The 18,335-nt window shown below is 40.9% G+C and overlaps 1 protein-coding gene across 1 annotated transcript in view; it reads right to left on the reverse strand.

Annotated features, from left to right (window-relative positions):
• Gas2 (growth arrest specific 2) overlaps positions 1-18,335 on the reverse strand; it is a 70,632-nt gene that overhangs the window by 42,693 nt on the left and 9,604 nt on the right. The window contains exons 3-5 of the mRNA XM_050122128.1: positions 15,716-15,779; positions 8,338-8,479; positions 1,439-1,546 (exon numbers count right to left, since the gene is read on the reverse strand). Coding sequence (XP_049978085.1) covers positions 1,439-1,546; positions 8,338-8,479; positions 15,716-15,779 — 314 coding nt within the window. The remainder of the gene's footprint in view (positions 1-1,438; positions 1,547-8,337; positions 8,480-15,715; positions 15,780-18,335) is intronic.

The following is an 18,335-nucleotide window of genomic DNA, read 5'->3' on the forward strand; positions in this document are numbered from 1 at the left end:
AGGAAACAGTGTCCAAGTTATTAACATTTCTATCACAAAAAGAAAGGCTGTTTAATAAGGCCCTGTTTTGATTGTAGGCTCTGGGGTCTCATTCTAGGGGAGGCTAATTCTCAACTGAGCCATCAGCCTGGGAAAATGTTAATGCATCCATAGAGACTCTGAAGCATCGTTATTTAATGTGGTGATGTGCAGGCAGGCAACTGAGCTTTAAAAGGCACCTTATCCTTGCAAGGAAAAGCAAGGCAACAGCAGCGATCTGGGCGCCTGCTTTCCCCACCTAGGCCCTAAATCCAGGGTGATTCACGGACCTCTAAATGGTCTGTTTATATCACAAGCAGAAAAGCTATTATTACCTGCATTTGTTTATACTGAGTCAACATTAACCTGAAATTAGGTAAAAATATGAAATGATCGAAAAAGTTTAAGATAAAAATTTCTTTATCCATGTTTCAGATTCTTAAAGAGGCCTGCTGTCCTACTACATTTCAGCTCAAGTTGAAATGAATAAAATCTCACAGAGTTTCCTGTAGGTCATCTCAGACAAGTGTTTGCTGTTCCTCGATCTTACCTGATACAAACGTTAAGATGCTTCAGCTCTACAAGGTGATCAACATGACACTTTTAACAGGCTCTAACGAGAAAAGCGTGCTTTCCTTAGGAAGGGCCCAAAGGACACAGAAGAAAAAACAACTTTTCTGAACCAAAGCTTTCAAGGGGTATATATGAGGTTACATTTTCATTAGCTTTAAAGAAGTTTTGGCCTTCGCAAATATCACAAACTTGTTTTGAGACACCAAACTCTCTTAACTGTTAGCAAAGCAGATTTGGAGTAAAAAGCTTTAAACTCAGCCTTACAGAGCCAGTGTCAGCCCCCAAGGACACCGGTGATTTAAGCTGGAGCCATTCTCTCTTCTAACCCAGATGGAAAGTGTTAGTCACTGTTAAGACAGGATACTGTACTGAGGGTTTTTTTGTGGGATTTTGGGGATCAAACCCAGGACCCCGGGATGCAAGGCAAGCCTCCTTCCAACTACACTCTATCCCCAGTTTCTGAGATAGAGTTTTTCATCTCATCACATGGGTCTCTAATCCAGACTTGTGAAAAACCCATGCTGAACTAATCTGAAAAGCTGCCCAGAACCAAAAGGGTGATGATTTCTTTCCACACTATGATATATGGAAGGTCCTGGAAGGGCACATTTTCATTCCAGTCCAGGAAACATAAATGGCTACCTTGCTCCATGGGAGCCGAAACCTCTGTATGCATAAAGACATGCTCTGTTCACCCAGCCTTCCACAGCATATTATCATGTCCACTCCCTGCAGAAGGTGTTTCTGGCCAGTCACATGCCATAGCTCCCTTGACATTTTCTCTGATTACTCGGATTCGGAAAACGTTCCCATAGGACGAGAGGAGAAGGAGAAAAGAGGACTTTACCCTGATGAAGAGGATCTTCTCTCCCACTCGGTATCGACCTTGAGAGAGTCGCTCCACACAGAACTTAGTTGGGCACTTGCAGGGAGGATCTTCAGAGATTCTTTTTACCTGAAATAGAGTAGCACATTCATTGTCCCCAATAAAATCATATGTGACTATTCTCCAAGCGTTCAAACATGGCCAAACTTAATCATCTAGACTTGTTCTATATCAGAAATGATGTGGGCACAGGGACTGTAGTGGTGTGAACATGAGGGCATAGGGAATGGCATCATTAGAAGATGTAGCCTTGTTTGAGGTAGTGTGTCACTGTGGGAGTGGGCTTTGTGGTCTCACACACTGAAGCTAGGCCTAGTGTGACAGCCCCTCTGCTGCCCGAGGATCAAGACGTAGAACTCTCAGTTCCTTCTCCAGCATCATGTCTGTCTGTAAACCACCATATCCTGCCATGATGATAATGGACTGAGCCTCTCAAACTGTAAGCTAGGCCCAGCTAAACATTTTCCTTTATAAGAATTGATGTGGTCATGGTATCTCTTCACAGCAATAAAACCCTAACTAAGACAGGGACCCTGGCTGAAATGCAAAGACCAGGGTCTGGGAGCATCTTCTGAGGTTCTGAACATATGGCTGATGATGACACTGGTGGGGAGGGAGGAGAGCAGATGAGATCAACTGTCATGACAGCAGCCATAAGCTGGACAGCAAGAAAGACCATGTGTGAGGTCCCCACGACAAAGGCAATGAGTGGTAAAATAAAGCATGCAGAAGCTAACCATGCTGAAAACTAGAGAGAATGCACGAGACATGGAAGGCTTCTTTAATACAATTCCACTATAACTTATTTAAGTTTGAAACAAATGATGACAAAATTATTTGTTTTTGGAAACTCTTGTTTTGCTTGAAACACTAAGATTTCCCCCTGAAATTTCACCGACAGATCACTCATATTCATCTGTGTTCCATCCCATCTTAGCTACCAAATACTGTATTAGCTGGCATTTAAAATGAGAAAATAAAACATGACTTTGATAAATATTCTTTTGGAGAGCTCATAAACAGGCATGAACCCTGCAAATCTTAAAAATATCTCTATAAAATTAATTGGTTTTCATAATCCATGAAACGTCTAGAATGTTTTTTTAATGAGGAAGCTATTTCAGACAATCCAGAGTAACCCAAATATCTCATATGTTCCATGTCAAATACTTCATCCATAATTTCCTTGAACTATAATCAGCTGTGAGTAGCTACCATGTTGTAAAGTTAAGATTAATTCAACAGATAGGAAAGTTAGGATACTTATGGCTGGCCATCAAGAAATCCAGCCATTGTTTATTTATTTATTCATTTACTCTGTGTTTATATGTATGTCAGTATATGGTATATACTTACAAGTTGGTGAGGTGTGTGTGTGTGTGTGTGTGTGTGTGTGAATGTGTAGGAGGAGGAGGACAGTAGGTGATCTCAACCCTAACCCTTATTTCCTTGATACTGAGTCTCTCACTGAACCTGGAGCTCGTGACCAGCAAGCCCCAAATATCCTCTTGTCCCCATCCCCACAGCACTGTGGTTACAGGACAGGTGGGGCCACGTTTTGTTTATATGAGGGTCTTTATGCTAGAATAGTAAGTACTCTCTACCCTGAGCTATCACTCAGGACTTCAAACATTATTTTTAGTGATATAGTGACTCAATCACTCTTTTGCTAAACAAAATCCATAAGGGGAGTAGTTTATGAACTCCCTTAACTTTTATTATAAAAGAATTATATAATGGTTTTGCTAGAGTATGGAAGGTTCCTGACAACAGAGTAAAAAACCAGGAATGGAGGAAGAATGCAAGAAAAAAAAAACCTTCCTAAGAACAACCGAACTGTGCCTCAATCACACAAACAAAATAGCACTATTTTGAAAGCGAAAGAACTAACTCAGGACACACAGATCCATTCGCCTCTTTTCCCAACCTATCTTTTTCTAACAACGCAAGCCTAAGATTCTGAGTCATCACTGTGACGGGAGCCTAGTGAGGCAATATTGCTCAACCTTAGCATCTCCTTAAGGGCTAAGATAATATCTTACCTCATCTTAAACCCTAGACATAAAGCATAACACCCTAATGAAACAGAAAGGAGCTCCACAGATGGACACTGGACACATACTTAATCACACTAACAATGGGATGAATCTTCATAGGACACACAGGAAAGATCACTGGAACAAAAGAGGCCTGGCTCCAGAAAGAAATCACCAGAGCAGAGGGAGCCTGATCCAGACAGGCTTAAAGATGACTTCCACTGAAGAGTGAAGGAACATGTGCTGTTCATTTAGGAATCGGGCCATGGATTTAGTGGTGTAAATGATGAGGAATGGTGAAGCCATCCCTTACAAGACAGACTCCCATTCTGAACCATGAAGTCAAGTGCACTTATGCATTATCTTCAGTGTTCTTCTGATCTCTTCCTACAGACGTTTGTAAAATATCATATATATATATAATCACCCTTACCACTACCAGAAGGGCTTTGAAGAAAAGAGTAAGCATGACATAAAGGAGCTAGGAGGCTAGGAGACAGGGATGAGATCTTTGTCATCTAGGAGATTAAAGAACAACAGAACTCAAGGACCAAGGCATTGTAACTTACTGAGCAAATTCTCTATTGACAAAAAACAATCCTAAGTCTGTGTGGGCAACATCTCCATCTTGCAAGTTCCTCAGAAAAAAGTACTGATCCTATTAATGGCAAATTAGCGTGAGAAACATTTTCTCAAGCGGCCTGTCCTTTGTTCATGCTTTCCTCACTACAAAGATAGACTTATTTGTTTGTAAATCAAGGGCTTTTTTTTTTCCATTTGTGTCAGGGGCAGAGGCAGACCAGGGGCAGTGGAAACGGACTGTTAAGTTAAGGGTGGATGATCAGAGTCCTGCTTCTGACATTACCAAGAGGTAACTCTGTCTGCCAGGTGCTCTGTTCTTGGCTCAGAACCCAGCCAGTTTGCAGCTAAAATGAGATTTCAAGAGGGGCCTGGTTACTCAGAATTACAATATCTTTCATCCCCAGACTGAGGAAGTTGATGAAGAGAAGGGAGACAGTAAGTCATTTCTTAGAACTGCATTCAGCTCCCTGTGAGAGCAAGCTCAACACAAGGGACGGCACAGAGGAGCACTCAGGCAGACCTCGCTGCCTATCATAGCTGGATCGCAGCCTCAGGACATAGGGAATAAAGCTTTGGAAAGGACACCACTGTGTTTCCTCTGTGAGATCTTGATTAAGGAAGGGGATGTATTGTCTACATAAAAGGTCGCCTATTTCCATGCAGTTCCCCTAAGAATCAGACAAGAAAATGTGAGCAAACAAAGGGGGCTCCAGTCCTGGCTCTTTCTGAAGTCCTACTCTGGAAGACAATCATCTTGGCATGGGAATCCCTTTCTTTCTCTGTCTTCTGCTTCTGTCTCTTTTGCTTCCTTCCTTTACTCTTCCATACCTCATCTTTCTTTCCTTTGGGGGAGGCATACAATAACTCTGCATAAAACAACCCACTGCTAATTACACACACGGACTTTCAATTCCTCTTCTCCATATATTTATTGAGTTACGTCAAGTTCAGTTCCAAACAGCTACATGTTCCTGATGCATGGTAAAGCAGCTATAATGATGGCTATTTCCTTTTTACCTTAGATCAAAAGGGTCTGATGTAAACCGTTAATGAGATTCAAATTAGGTTCCCTTCTGTCCCACTGTCTTGGGGATAAAATATTTCAGGAAAATAGTGTCGCTTAAACACAATGCAAAAAAATTCAGTGGAGTCTACAAGACTGAAGAATGGAGGAAACTGTAAAGAAGGTTTATGTTCTAGTATATTTGAAAAATGCTAGGTCAACTAGATCTTTTAAGAGAGCTCAGCAGCTGTGTGATGCTGGCAAGCTCTCTGAATGCCAGGCTGAGACAGCGATACTTCGCATTTCCTATGTTAACCGACTCTTTCCCCACAGGAAAGATTGTAGTGGTAGTTCTTCTGTAAGCATTCCTTAAGGTTTATGGGACACAAGAATTCTCACTGCTAAGAGGTGGATGTGTCCACTTAGCACATTAAATGTGTCCACTACCACACACTCCTCCATTACACCAATAGTTATATGCTCGAGGTTCCTCTCAAGGGTCCACACAGCTTTGGGCTGGAAGAACAGAATGTAGAGCCACAGCTTGAGGGTCCTGCCTTCTCAGGTCTCTACACCACTAGTCCTTTAATCTGAGTTAGACTAATGATGAAACAGCCTCAGATCCCTGTAGGAGTTATTCTTCACCTTGGGGGTTCTCTTCATATGTCTCTCCTTCCCAAAAATGAGGAATGGCTAGCCAAGAGACAAAGTGGTAAAGAAACAGGAGCCTTCTTGTTCCTTCCCCTGGTTCTGACACATGATCTCAAATGGCAGCACCTATTCTAACAGACAGAAAAGCACAAACGGCACATGTTTCAGAAGAGATAACCAAATACAGAGGATAGAGAGGAGGCATCACACTGAGCATTTATACCAGGAAGCTGGTTAGATGTAGACCAATAAAGCACCATACTTGATTGTGGAAATTAGACTGTCCCTTGAGAGGAATGGATATTTAGGCCTCGCTGAAAACTGTTTCATTGCATACTTACAAATACCTTAGAGAACAATAAGCAAGCTGTAACATTGTTGAAAAATGCCAAGAAAAATCTTCATGTGTGGGCTGAGGAAATGGCTCTGTGGGTAAAATACTTGGCATACAAATATGAAAACATGAATTTGGATCCTCAACAGCCATGTCAAAAAAAAAAAAAAGCCAGCACATGTCTGTAACTGGGGGAATGAACACAGGAAGATCCCTGTAGCTCTCTGGCCAGCTAGTTGGCCTGAAATGGTGAGCTCCAGGTTTAGTGAGATGCCCTGTATAATATTTTTTTAAAAAAATAAATTAAATTAAAAGCTAAAGCGCTAAAAATAAGAATTCCAAGACAGGCCTCTAGGCTCTGCATGCATGAACATGCATGTGTACATTAATAGCACTCCCACAGGTACACATGCACACATGTGTGTGGAGGTAACACAAACTCAATATTAAAATACATTAAAATATGTATTTAGAAAAGAATCGAGAAATATGTTTATAAAAACATAACAGCTGCTACCTCGATATGAAAGAGGTAGTTCAAAGAAAAAAGGAATGGAAAGCACATTGGGCCATAACAAGGAGGCCTGGGAGGTGTCAGCTGGGCAGGGCTTGGGGGTCCCAGTGGATCCTACAATAATTCTAACCGTCTGACTGGCATTCTGTCACAGTGTGCTGGCTGCAGGGATACTGGCAGAGAAGAACTCCAGGAATCTAGTGCTGAAACAAAGCTACAGTAAGAACAGGCATGAGCCTCATAAAGGAAAGCTGAGAGCTCCCCTGGCTGAGCCAGGGAAGTGACAGTAACACTAGCCAGACACTCTACAGGCCTGGCACCATGGTATAGGGAGGAGAGAATGTAAGTCCATGTCACGACTGAGATGGGAAGGAGTAAGAATGTGTATGGTGGCCCAGAGACACATTTGTCGGAAGACTGAACTCATGCTGAATCTAAAGAAATAGCATAATACACGATGAGAAAGTGACTCTTTATTATTATACAGCATTATCCAACTACTGTTCAGTGTTTGAAAATGGAGCTTTATGAGACGCAAGGCATGGGACTCACCCTAAAAGCATTCCCGAAACACCTGCCGTGGGATGAGAGCTCCCTGACTATTTGTACATTCTGAATGGAGTGAGTGGCTATCAAAGAACTCAGATTAAGATGTACTGTATAAGATACCTTGGTGAGACAGGCTTAAATTTGCTGCCTTTGTGGAGACCTACAGCTGCTTAGGCAGTTAGTTAAGTTTCTGCTTTTTTAAAATTTATCATGTGGAGAAAAGCAAAAGAAAGGTGCGTGTCTTTTCCTGAATCTCCTTCTCTTTCTCACTCAGACGCTAGAGAAGGAGGCCTGCAGTCCTGGTGGCCTGCATCCTGTCAACAACCAGCATCAAGGTTGCTGCAGGCTTCCAAGGACTTTGCTCGCTCTGCCAAGACATACTTCAGTCCTATGCTCTCCCACTCTCGTGTCCTCTAAGTTTGCAGGCAATTATAACCCCTAAATGCAAACTTTGCACAGGCTATATCAAGAAAACGCCTGGCTTCTCTCGTTTATTAATATCTTCATGCATATAAGACACAAGCACATAGCACATGGGAATATTTGTCCAGCACACCACTGCCATGAGAAAGAACTGCTTACTATACCTAGAAACTGCTTATCCTGAAAATGAGGATATCACTGAAGTATGACCTAATCACCAGAACCGTGTGCCTAGAGGACTGCAGAGTGCACAAACTCCAGAGTTAGACAAACACCCGAGGGAACCTAAGCTCCTCTCCTCTTGGCATCACACAGCTTCCAATCTCCCCCTCTGCAAGCAACCTTCCTTTCAGATGTAAGAGCTCTTAAGAAAAAAAAAAAAACGGTCAGCTCTAGCCCAATACCCGGCAATCAATAAGTACAGTCATCTTCCTGTCAGACGCTGTGTCCCCTTCTCAACAATCCTCAAGATTCTGTGTCTCCAGTTTATATCCAGGAGAGGAGGAATCGGGAGCGAAGAACAAGGTTGAAGTTCTTTCAGAAACCGCTTTCAAGGGGTTGACTCATTTCCTAGGGTTTAAGACACTGCGCAATGGAACTAAGTGGCACTTTATTTTAAATCCCTGTTTTGGCTGTGAGTTTCACGATGAGCTGAAGGAGCACAGATTTTTCTCGTTGGAGTGAAAATGAATTCAAAGAAGCTGAAATGCATTAAGGCCAAACTGATGCGAGAAGGCAGGGAAGTTTAGTGGTAAACTCCACACTCACTGCGTCGTCCAGCAGGTTCCCAGTGCTCTTCTTTCCTGAAGACTTGGATGAAGGAGAAGGTGAAGGAGACGGGGCAGACAGGGTCTCTTCTTGTTCAATTTCTTTTTCCAGCTTTATCAGACCAGGAGGCTCCACACCATACCTTTCAAAAGCATGACACTGTTATCACAGACACATTACAACAATGTAATAACCATGTGACATTCTGGACTGTGAGCGTCACAAACTACTGCCCTTTTGCAAGGGCATGGACTCTCGAACACTGAAATGGAACTAGTATTCGGGAATTAGCATCCTTGGAGCAGGGCCAAAGCACATGTAACTACTGTATAGAAGTGTACATGCATGGAGGCACATGATGGGAGCAGACTCAGTTTCACATATCACTGTCCCAGCAACATGAACACCCACCAGGAATTGATCTTGAACATTTTCTTTAACAGAATTGACAATATTAGTGCTATAATTAAAGAATTGTTTAAAATATAAGTTTGTTAATAATAGAGATTAAAACAGAGAGTTGATATCAAAATTAAAACAGCAGAATCTTAATTAGGAAAAGAAGTAACTGGTTCTACAGAGCAGAGATTCATTTCTTACACACAAGAGCAATGCATGTGGCTATACAACATTACAAGCTAAGTCCTAAGGAATAGCACAACGAAATCATAAACACTATTCCAGGGACAGGAAACAAGAATGATCCAGCACACGTTCAGGAGACTTGGAGGAGGAGGAGGGATGGGCAAGAGAGAAGGCAACAGTGTATATCATCGCTGCATCTCCCACAATCCCGTTTCCCTTAATTAAAACTTAAAGACGTACTGAGTTTTATAGGTCCATATCAACTGTGCTTAGTAGGGGACACCAAAGATAATTTTAGACCTTGACAACTATGTTTAGAAAAATAATTTAGGCATATACTTTTATTAACAGAAAGATAAATGTCTGTTGAAGACTGAGACAGGACAGAATCTCAAATACGGCCCACTGTTGTCAGTTTGTCTACACTTTTTGATCAGATGATTGTTTAATATAAAGGAGAGAAAACACATGTGCTTGCAAGGTTGTTGTGAACCGAGTGTGGCACACCTGTGACCCCAGCACTTGCGAGACAGAAGCATGAAGATGTTAAGACTGTGACCAGTCTAGGCTAGTTGAGGGACCCTGTCTCCAGACAAAACAAGAGAAACAAAATCATAGGTTCTAGATAAGATGCAATACAAACAGTCTATGAGCAGAGAATAAATGCTACACTGCTTACTACTTTGTGTTGAGCACTGTGCCAATTCAGCAGTCAATGTAAAACTCTGCACGTGTCCTCCTGCTGTGATTTGCTGCTTAACAAACATCACTGCACACAAGTGCAGTGCAAATTTCTAGGGAGGTAGTTTTCCTCCTGGTGATGTTTTGTTCTGACAGAGGGATCCAGTTGGTTCAGTTCCTGGCCTCTTAGTTCATTACCCCCTCTTCCCTCTGAGATGAAAGGACATGGTTATGTTGAACAGGCTTGATTTGGTTTACACCTCTAGGAAGAAGGACCCAGTCATCAAAGAAACACTTGATGTTTCATCTTCCCGTCTTCTTTTATTTTCTTTTTTCCCCCCGCAGGATTGGGAGAGTGAGAAGCAATCTGAGTATCAGATGTCTTTATAAGAGAGCTGCGAAGCTTATGTAAGAATTCAGTACAGTACAGCCTCTAATCTATTAAAAGTCATTTTTGTTCCCTAATGAGAAAACACTTGCTATAGAGATTTAGTCACCACATTTCATATTTATAACCTTTTGCATTAGAAACCAAGCAATGCATTGTTACAAGACACTTGATGCACTACAGATTCTATCAGGGTAGAGAATGTGATGGATGATTCACAGCAACCTTACTTTTGCTACTAACAGGCCAGGGACTTGGGAAGGCCACACTGCACATCTGTGGATTCTTAGCTCCATCAAGGTGTAAAACATGCCTGTGTTGAATGGTCTCAAAATAATAATATAAACCTGGTTGTATGTTGGAGGAATCTAAAACACTGCAATCAAAGCCAATTCTATGTAATTTTAAGTGGAAATATCATATTTGAAAATATAAATTAAATAGATTGGAAAATATTTTTTACTGCAGGTAGATGAAGGTTGCCTCCCAAAAATAAGATACATATACTTTATCTTAAAAATAAAAAAAAAGCATTAACAAATATGCTATTAGAGTAGCAAGAGGGTCAACTCATGTCCAACACAAAACAAACAGGCCAGCTTTGAATAAAACTGGTAATAGACGCACACATGAAAGATGTTCCCTTGGAGTTGCTTCTTTACCTGGGAAACTGAAAGCTAGCTGTGCCACTGACATAGAAAGGCAGCACTGAGTCTGCAATCTCTGCTTATTTTGGCTTTTGAGTTCTTCAGGCTGCTCAGGGTAGAGTCGGCCAGCACTGGAATGCACACTTGAATATGACTCATTGGCTTCCTGTGGGTCTCGGAGGTGTCAGCAGGCTATAAATCATGACCCACCTCCAAGGATGGAGACTTGCACCTGCAGGCTAACTTAGTCATCAGATGCATTTCTTCAAGTGGCTACCCTGGCTTAGCATCAGTGATAACTTCCATACCTCTGCACAGGTCCATTCTTTCTATAAGGCTTTCACAAATTAATGCTTCGCCTTCTTTTCAAGAACAAGGTGTTTGAACTTTGGGAGTAGAGGGCTTTCCTTTTCCCAACCCCAATATGGGTTCAACTGCAGTCATCAAGATAGCTGAGTTCACTAAAGCTAAGTCCTGATTACTGCAGAATCTAGAAATATAGACATAGTATTTATATCTCAGAGGCTGGACACCTACTTTCATCTCATTAAAAAGTAACAAGCTAGCCAGTCTTGGGATTGACGACTGTATGGGGAGAATACAGTAATGGGCCTTTCATTTTGCTGGCACAGGATGTGGTGTATGGGATTACGCTAACTGAAATTAATGTACCACCAACTCCTTCCTGATGGAGACAATATATTCGAACTATTTAGTAGATGGTACTTTCCAAGAAAAGACATCTGTGCTTCATTGCAGTAGGGTTGGGGGACAAAGTTTATAGACTAATGAAACTCTTTCTTTCTAAGGCATGCAACAGATGGTTTATAGATTCTTGCCAGGTAATTTTGCCCCATTTTCCCTATTTTAAGGAATGTAAACTTAGATTTATATGTGGAAAATGCCCTAGCCATGGGAAAGGACACATAAACTCCCAGCAGTCCTTGCAGGTCTCCAAGTGAATCAATTAGTGATCTTAACACATGATCACTTTTCTTTTAAGTAACATTTCATTACACTAAGACTGAAATAGAAGATGGATTGCAGAGCACCAGAACGCAAAGCCATGAGACGATGTGGCGTGCTGCATCCTTGCTATCAAGCTTCCACGTCAGAAGCTGTCACTTTTATTATGAAAATAACCTTCATCCTGCAGTCTGAAAGGATGTTGAAATCATCCATTTATTTCTTCATTTTGTGAAAATTAATACTAAAATATTGGTCAAAAGAGTCTTTTGGTTTTGTTGAGTTGCTTTGGCCATTGTCATAACTTTTACATTCAGAAATATGTTTTTCTGAAATACTAGCAGAGAAATTTTACCTTCCAACAATGATAGCTTTGTTTAGCTAAAAACCAAATTTTGCCATGAGAACAAAAGTACAGTCACCACCACAGAGGCCAGACTGACTCAGGTTCTTGAGGGAGTTCTTCTGAGTGTCTCCAGGAAGAATAGATAGAGCAGAGGCTCTGAAGCACTCGGAGAATCATTTATCAAGTGATATTGGTGTTTTTAGGAGCATACATGTGGAGTCTGGGGGTACCATTTAGAGTGGGATATAAAAAGGCATCCCCTCTCAATGCAAAAAAACACAAAACTCAGGAGACTTCAGGACATTTGGTAAAACCAAATGCATCTTTATGGGAGAAGACGAATGTGGTTTCTGAGTGTGCTCTAAAAACCACACTCCTAGTTTGGGTTGAAACTGCTCAAATGTGTTAATCTGATCTCCAGGAGTGGACACAGGGGAGGAGGGAGTGACCTCAAGCACCTAAATCTAAATCAGAGGCAGAGTTTATATGTGAAACGAGACTAGATGAGGGATAGACATGCTATTCTACTTTAGGAGCTTCCAGCAAAACCAAACAAATAGTTCAGATGTGTTCAGAAAGAAACAAATAGGAATTTTTACCTGAATAACAGTTTATCTGACTGGCATCCATTCAACTGTCTAACTAAAGCAACAGCAAGAGGCATGCACTACCCCCTTTCCTTCTTTACAAAGTATATAGTGCTTCAAGACCCACTCAGTTGACAGAGGCAGAAATACAACCTACAAGGCTGCAATGCTGAGGTGACTGAAATGTCAACTCTGCCATGAGATACTGCCTTCCATGGTACAGGTTCTGGAATAAATTCAGCCTTTATCTTACCCCACATAGTCATAAAATGTGGGTGTGTACAGAGCAATACAGAATAACCACTGCCTGAAATATCTGTGTTGACTTTTAGAGGTAGCTCAGTCCATAGTGTCTGCTCAACATGCCAAAGCCCTGGGATTGGTCTCCAGCACCCTATGCTCCTCCTGGGAAACTGGAAGTGGGACACAAGGGTCATTCTCCACTATACAAAGAATGTGTGGTATACAGGAGATCTGGTTTTAAATAAACTAATTGATTGACCATGTAATTAATTATTTGTAGTGAGAGAGAAACTCTTATATGTCATTTTCCATCAGAATTGAGAAGAATTACTCTCTTCTTTAACAAGATGTGTGTTCGTTTTACACGCCTGCATTATGGTTAACTGATGCCAGATCTAAAGCTGGGAGCCAAGCTTCACTTATGGTGTGATAGCCATGGCTAGAAATGTTCTGTCTGAATTAAAATAGTTATGTAATGACAAACAGCTATGAAATAAACATTTAAGAGCAGGAAAATGATTACCCTAGATGGGGGATGCAACACCCCCTGCTACTGTATGGAGGCAGGCAGTCTTCCTGTCGTCACTTTCCCTTCTCAAAGCTTGGCCGGCTAATGAATCCATTTGTACTGTTTAAACACAGAGTAGAGTCCAGCATGGTCCTCATATTTTATCCATATAATTATATCACACAGTATTTCCTTTACAGATCTTCTAGAGTCTTTAAGTTCCTTCTAGTTGAGTATCTCCGAGATAGTTGTGGGTTGACTATGCTTTTCCTTAGTGTCTGCTCCTTCCAGGAGTGAATGTTGTCTCTACCCCAGTCCACCAACACAGGCAGAATGTCCAAAGCTAGTGGAGGAGGCTTGTCTCTGAAAGCCGCAGTACCTTTGTCCCACTGCCTCTTCCACTCAATTTAAGGATGTGGTCAAACTGAAGAGGCTGGCCAACAGATGCAAGCTTGGACTGTGCCTGGAAGGTGGATCCATGAGTATCACCCAGAGCCTTTAAACAGTTATCTGGAAGTGGTGTGAGACTAGGGAAATCTTCAAATATCTCATCTTTTAATTCCTTATTGGGTAATACACAGTAATATTAATTTTAATTAAAAATATTGAAGCAATCTTTTTCACTGTAATTATTGAGATAAAATAAAAAATCTTATATATTACTTAACTCACTAAAAATTTATGGGCTATGGTGATTTAAAGACCTCAGGATTACTTCTGACTATTAAAAAAAGAGACATTTACTGGCAGTGTTTGTTACTGAGCTAGAGTTTTACAATGTAAAAAATTGGTGTTTTCTTTCTCCTAATTTCGTACATAAATTCTCCACCTAACCTCGTGCATTACTATCTCTCACTGCATTTTACTGGCTCATGTGATCTCAACACCTACATGCACATGGTGCACATACAGACAAGCAGGCACACAATACAAGCATAAGTAAACACACGAACTTTAAAGGCACAGAAATTTTCACTCCATGACCATCAAGATAAGAAAGAAAATGCATTTAATTAAATAGTATCAATGATGGCTTAAGCAAAGATCACATGACTTCAGTGTTGGGAGTGCTAGAAGCATACGTTTAATTTTAACCCAGATCTGCATCAGAAAAATGACTAATTAATTGAACATTTATTTGCCTCGAGATCTCTTCAAATCTTTCCATCTTGATCTCTCCTTCTCTAGATTTTATACAACTGTCTCATGGCCTTGTCCAGTGGTTGGCAAGGTTGTAAACAGGGAAGCATGAAACCAGAGCAAGCTGGTTTGGCTAACAGGGTCCTTGCCTCAACTTACTTAGCTGTGATCGCTAAAAATTACCTGTTTTTGTCCTTTTGGGCACAAAAACTTTTCAGAACACCTCTTTCCATAATCATAAAGGGGCTAGAGAAATGGCCCAATGGTTAAGAGCATGTACTGCTTTTACAGAGGGCCCATGTTTGGTTCCCAGCACCCACACAGGGTAGCACACAGTGTCAAGTAGGAACCTGTAGAGATGGCTACTTCCTACTTTTGCAGAGGGACCACACTAGGCAGATCACAACTGTCTGTAACTCCAGCTCCAGGGAGCCCAATACTCTCTTTGGGAGTCTGCAGCACCCAAATGCATGTCAGGAGCCATTTCAGGCTCCCCTTTCTCACATCTCACAGGGCCTTGAAGTAAAAATCTTGAGACAGAAAACTTAAAGTTAGCCAAAACATTACGTGCTGACCATGGAGACTCAAGCTCTGGAAAGCACCACAGAGTGTCTTCACTGCTTGCTGCTTATCACTAACAGCAGGTGTTCTAGCCACTGACCTTGCAACTGCCCCGCTTAGCTGCCAAACTGCCCCCACTTAGTTGCCTAGCTACCGAGCCCCTCCTCCCCTTCCCCCTTTCCTCAGTTCCCCCTGCCCAAGCTCCTTTCTGAGGAGAATTTAAGACATGAAACTTGCTTCAATAAACGGAATGCCTTTACAAGGAATACTGCTTGGCGTCCATTTCTCTCTCCCCCCCATGTCTTTCAGATAGTGCCTCTTCAAGACCCTGGAATAACTTAGGACCTGCTGGGCGGGTCACATGCACATGGTACACATACAGACAAGCAAGCACATGATACAAGCATAAGTAAAAATAAATACATAAACATTAAAGGCAGAGATCATTCTACTCCATGCTCCATCAATATCAGAAAGGAAATGGATTAAATGGTATCAATGAAAGCTTAGGTAAAGCCTGTCCTTGCCTCATGCCTGCAGTGTTGAGAATACTGGAGATGTACTTTTAATTTTAACTATGGCTCTCAAGATGATCCAAGCAATTACATTTGCTAAATGGTTTCTTCACATCCAGTTTGAATTTCAATGGTGATAAGCCAGCATGTTTTTGTTGCCTGCGGCTGAGATATGTCTCTTCCTTGACATGATCGAGGAGGTCTTACCTACCTGGCTGCAATCCGGCCAAGCTCTAGTAAACAGAGACACACTTCTCGGGGCTGCTTGTGCAGAACTGGAAGACAAGACAGACGTACATACCTTTACAACAGAAAAGACTGTAAAGTGTCTATGGGTGACGGCTTGCCAATGATTCCCCTTTAGCCCTGACAGTCAGGGATGAGTGGCTTCTCATTCTGGCATTCATAAGACTCATCCCAAACCCTCAACCGAAGATGCACAGTGCTTTCTGAAACTACACCTGTGTCCCAATGCCCACTGATCCAACGAACTCACTATAAAAACATTGCCTTCAATTAGTTAATATTAGTAGGTCCATATTGAATACATACGTAGCAGTAACTATAAGTGAGAAACTTAAACATACCACACACAAAACTATGCAGTAAGGATTAACTTTTTGAATATACTGGGTACACACCTGGTTCTTATATGAAATTGAATTAATAAGTATAAAAATTTATAAACAAGCTTCTTTGTTCACCTCCAAATAAAGGCAGATGTCAAACAGGACCTCCAACTTGATGTTCTCTCCTAATCAGTAATTGATACTTTAGAAAGAGACACACTCCACTGACCAGATTCTTAAGACATGGGAGTATAACAAGGTCCCATCAGTCAGCATTGTTCATGAAATGTGCCAATGAACAGCCTTTATGAGGTGCTATTTCTATATTACATGGCAGTATTTCATAGTATTAAATTCATATTATATGACTAGGCTTGGGTAGCTCAACATGGCAGACAATACATATTTGTATTTCTGAGCCCACTAGAAGAGTCCATGTTGCTTGTTCTATTCTTCTAACCAAAATTGTAATATTCAACATTAAATAAAATAAATGTAACAAAACTAGGCATGGAGGAAAGTGTTCAAAAAGTTATTATTCTAATAAAACTATATATGTATAATAAAAATAACAATCTTGCTCTAATTCATAAGGCTAGAATTTTATAACAATTCAAGCCCCACTATTTATTTACTTAATCTAAATATTCTAATGTCTCCACTAATAATGTATCAGTGATATTAACTCCAAAGATAACAACAGGATTTGTTTGGAGTAGATATGAATATTAAACATATATTTAGTTGGAATATTAAAATTTGTGACTTCATTTGGCTTAAAGGGACATTCAAACTAAGTATTATTATTTGGTTATAAAATGCCACTTTTAGACTTTAAAAAAAACATCAGAAATGCTTACTAAAAACATAATTGATCATGGAAAACCTGAAACAAAAAATATTCCCATTCCCAGTAAGCAAAGCTTAGTTTTAGGTGACCAGGGGAGAACTGTCACAAAGCCTAACTAAGGGAGCCTTGCCTAGTTTCTAATTAGGTAAAGAGTCTTTAAATGAGTGAGAACATTACAACTTCCAGCTGCCTGGCTAGAATGACAGCCATCTCATGAGGCCTAATGTGTTAAATCAACTTCAGTGCAACGATCTGGGGAATGTGACGTTACACCGTAACGGACGCCACAGAAACAGGAGCAAAACGCCAAAATCAATCTAGGTCATCAATTTTCTAAGACTCTAACTTTTTAAAATATGGGACTAAGATAACAAAATGGAGCTTTGAGTGGGAGAAAGAACAAAGCGAGTGAGGATAAGAAGACTTCTAGCGCCCGGCTGATTCACTATCTTCTGTAAAAGCTGTGTGAAAGAGGTGGCCAAAGCTCCAGGAGCTTTAGCTATGACGTCATGCATTTCTCAATGAAAACAACACAAAAACCCTGGCGGCCAGAGGAAGTGGGTCCATTCACAGGCAATGACTAACTCTAACAAGCAACAGCGGACACAAATGGCATGCTTCTTTAGTGACTTGGTGTATACTGGTGTGCAAACAGGAACATTACACAGAAAATGAAATCTGTTGGGGATAACATGAGGAGTTTGACATGAAGGGTACATCTCCATTATGCATCTCCTGACTTCCTTGTTGTCAAAATAAAATATTTTGCATGCCAAACTCAAATGTAGACTCCACGTAGACATGTGAGAAAATCAGTTTGAGAAACTAGAGTAAGTTCAGAGCTCCCATTATCATCTTTACAGAACTGGTCCAGAGACAAGCGAAAACAGAACTCTCTCAGATGGGAGAGGAAGATGGGAGAAGCGGATGAATGAAAACACAAAAGGATTGTTACATACATGTGTGTGAATGTATAATAAAACCTATACCTTTGCATGCAAAATTAAAAATTAATTTAAAACAGAGTGGCATTTCACAGAAGGAGGAATCTCACAGAAAGAGTGAGTTTTAATCTCTAGTTTCAAAGGAATTACATCCTTTTTATAGCAATAGTAAAATTCCTTTAATTTTTATAGTTATAAATTACTGTTTTCTATTATAATGGCCTTGCAAATATTGACTAGACTCTGCTTAAAATGGTCCAAAACAAAACAAACCAACAAATACAAGCAGACAAAGAAAACACAGTGAACGATGACTTGCAGGCCTGGCTGATACGTCGAGGTGCACAGTCTTCACCACATCTGATTCCTCCACACATTATGTGTTAGAACAGTCGAGTGGTGAGAGTCGAGAGAAAGTCAAACGCTAGAAAGATGATATTGCCTAGCATTTCTAGAAATGACAAGAAT

This window comes from Alexandromys fortis, unplaced genomic scaffold (assembly GCF_014885135.2).
Source record: "Alexandromys fortis isolate MF-2015 unplaced genomic scaffold, M_Fortis_MF-2015_v1.1 scaffold_170, whole genome shotgun sequence".
NCBI classification, from domain to species: domain Eukaryota; kingdom Metazoa; phylum Chordata; class Mammalia; order Rodentia; family Cricetidae; genus Alexandromys; species Alexandromys fortis.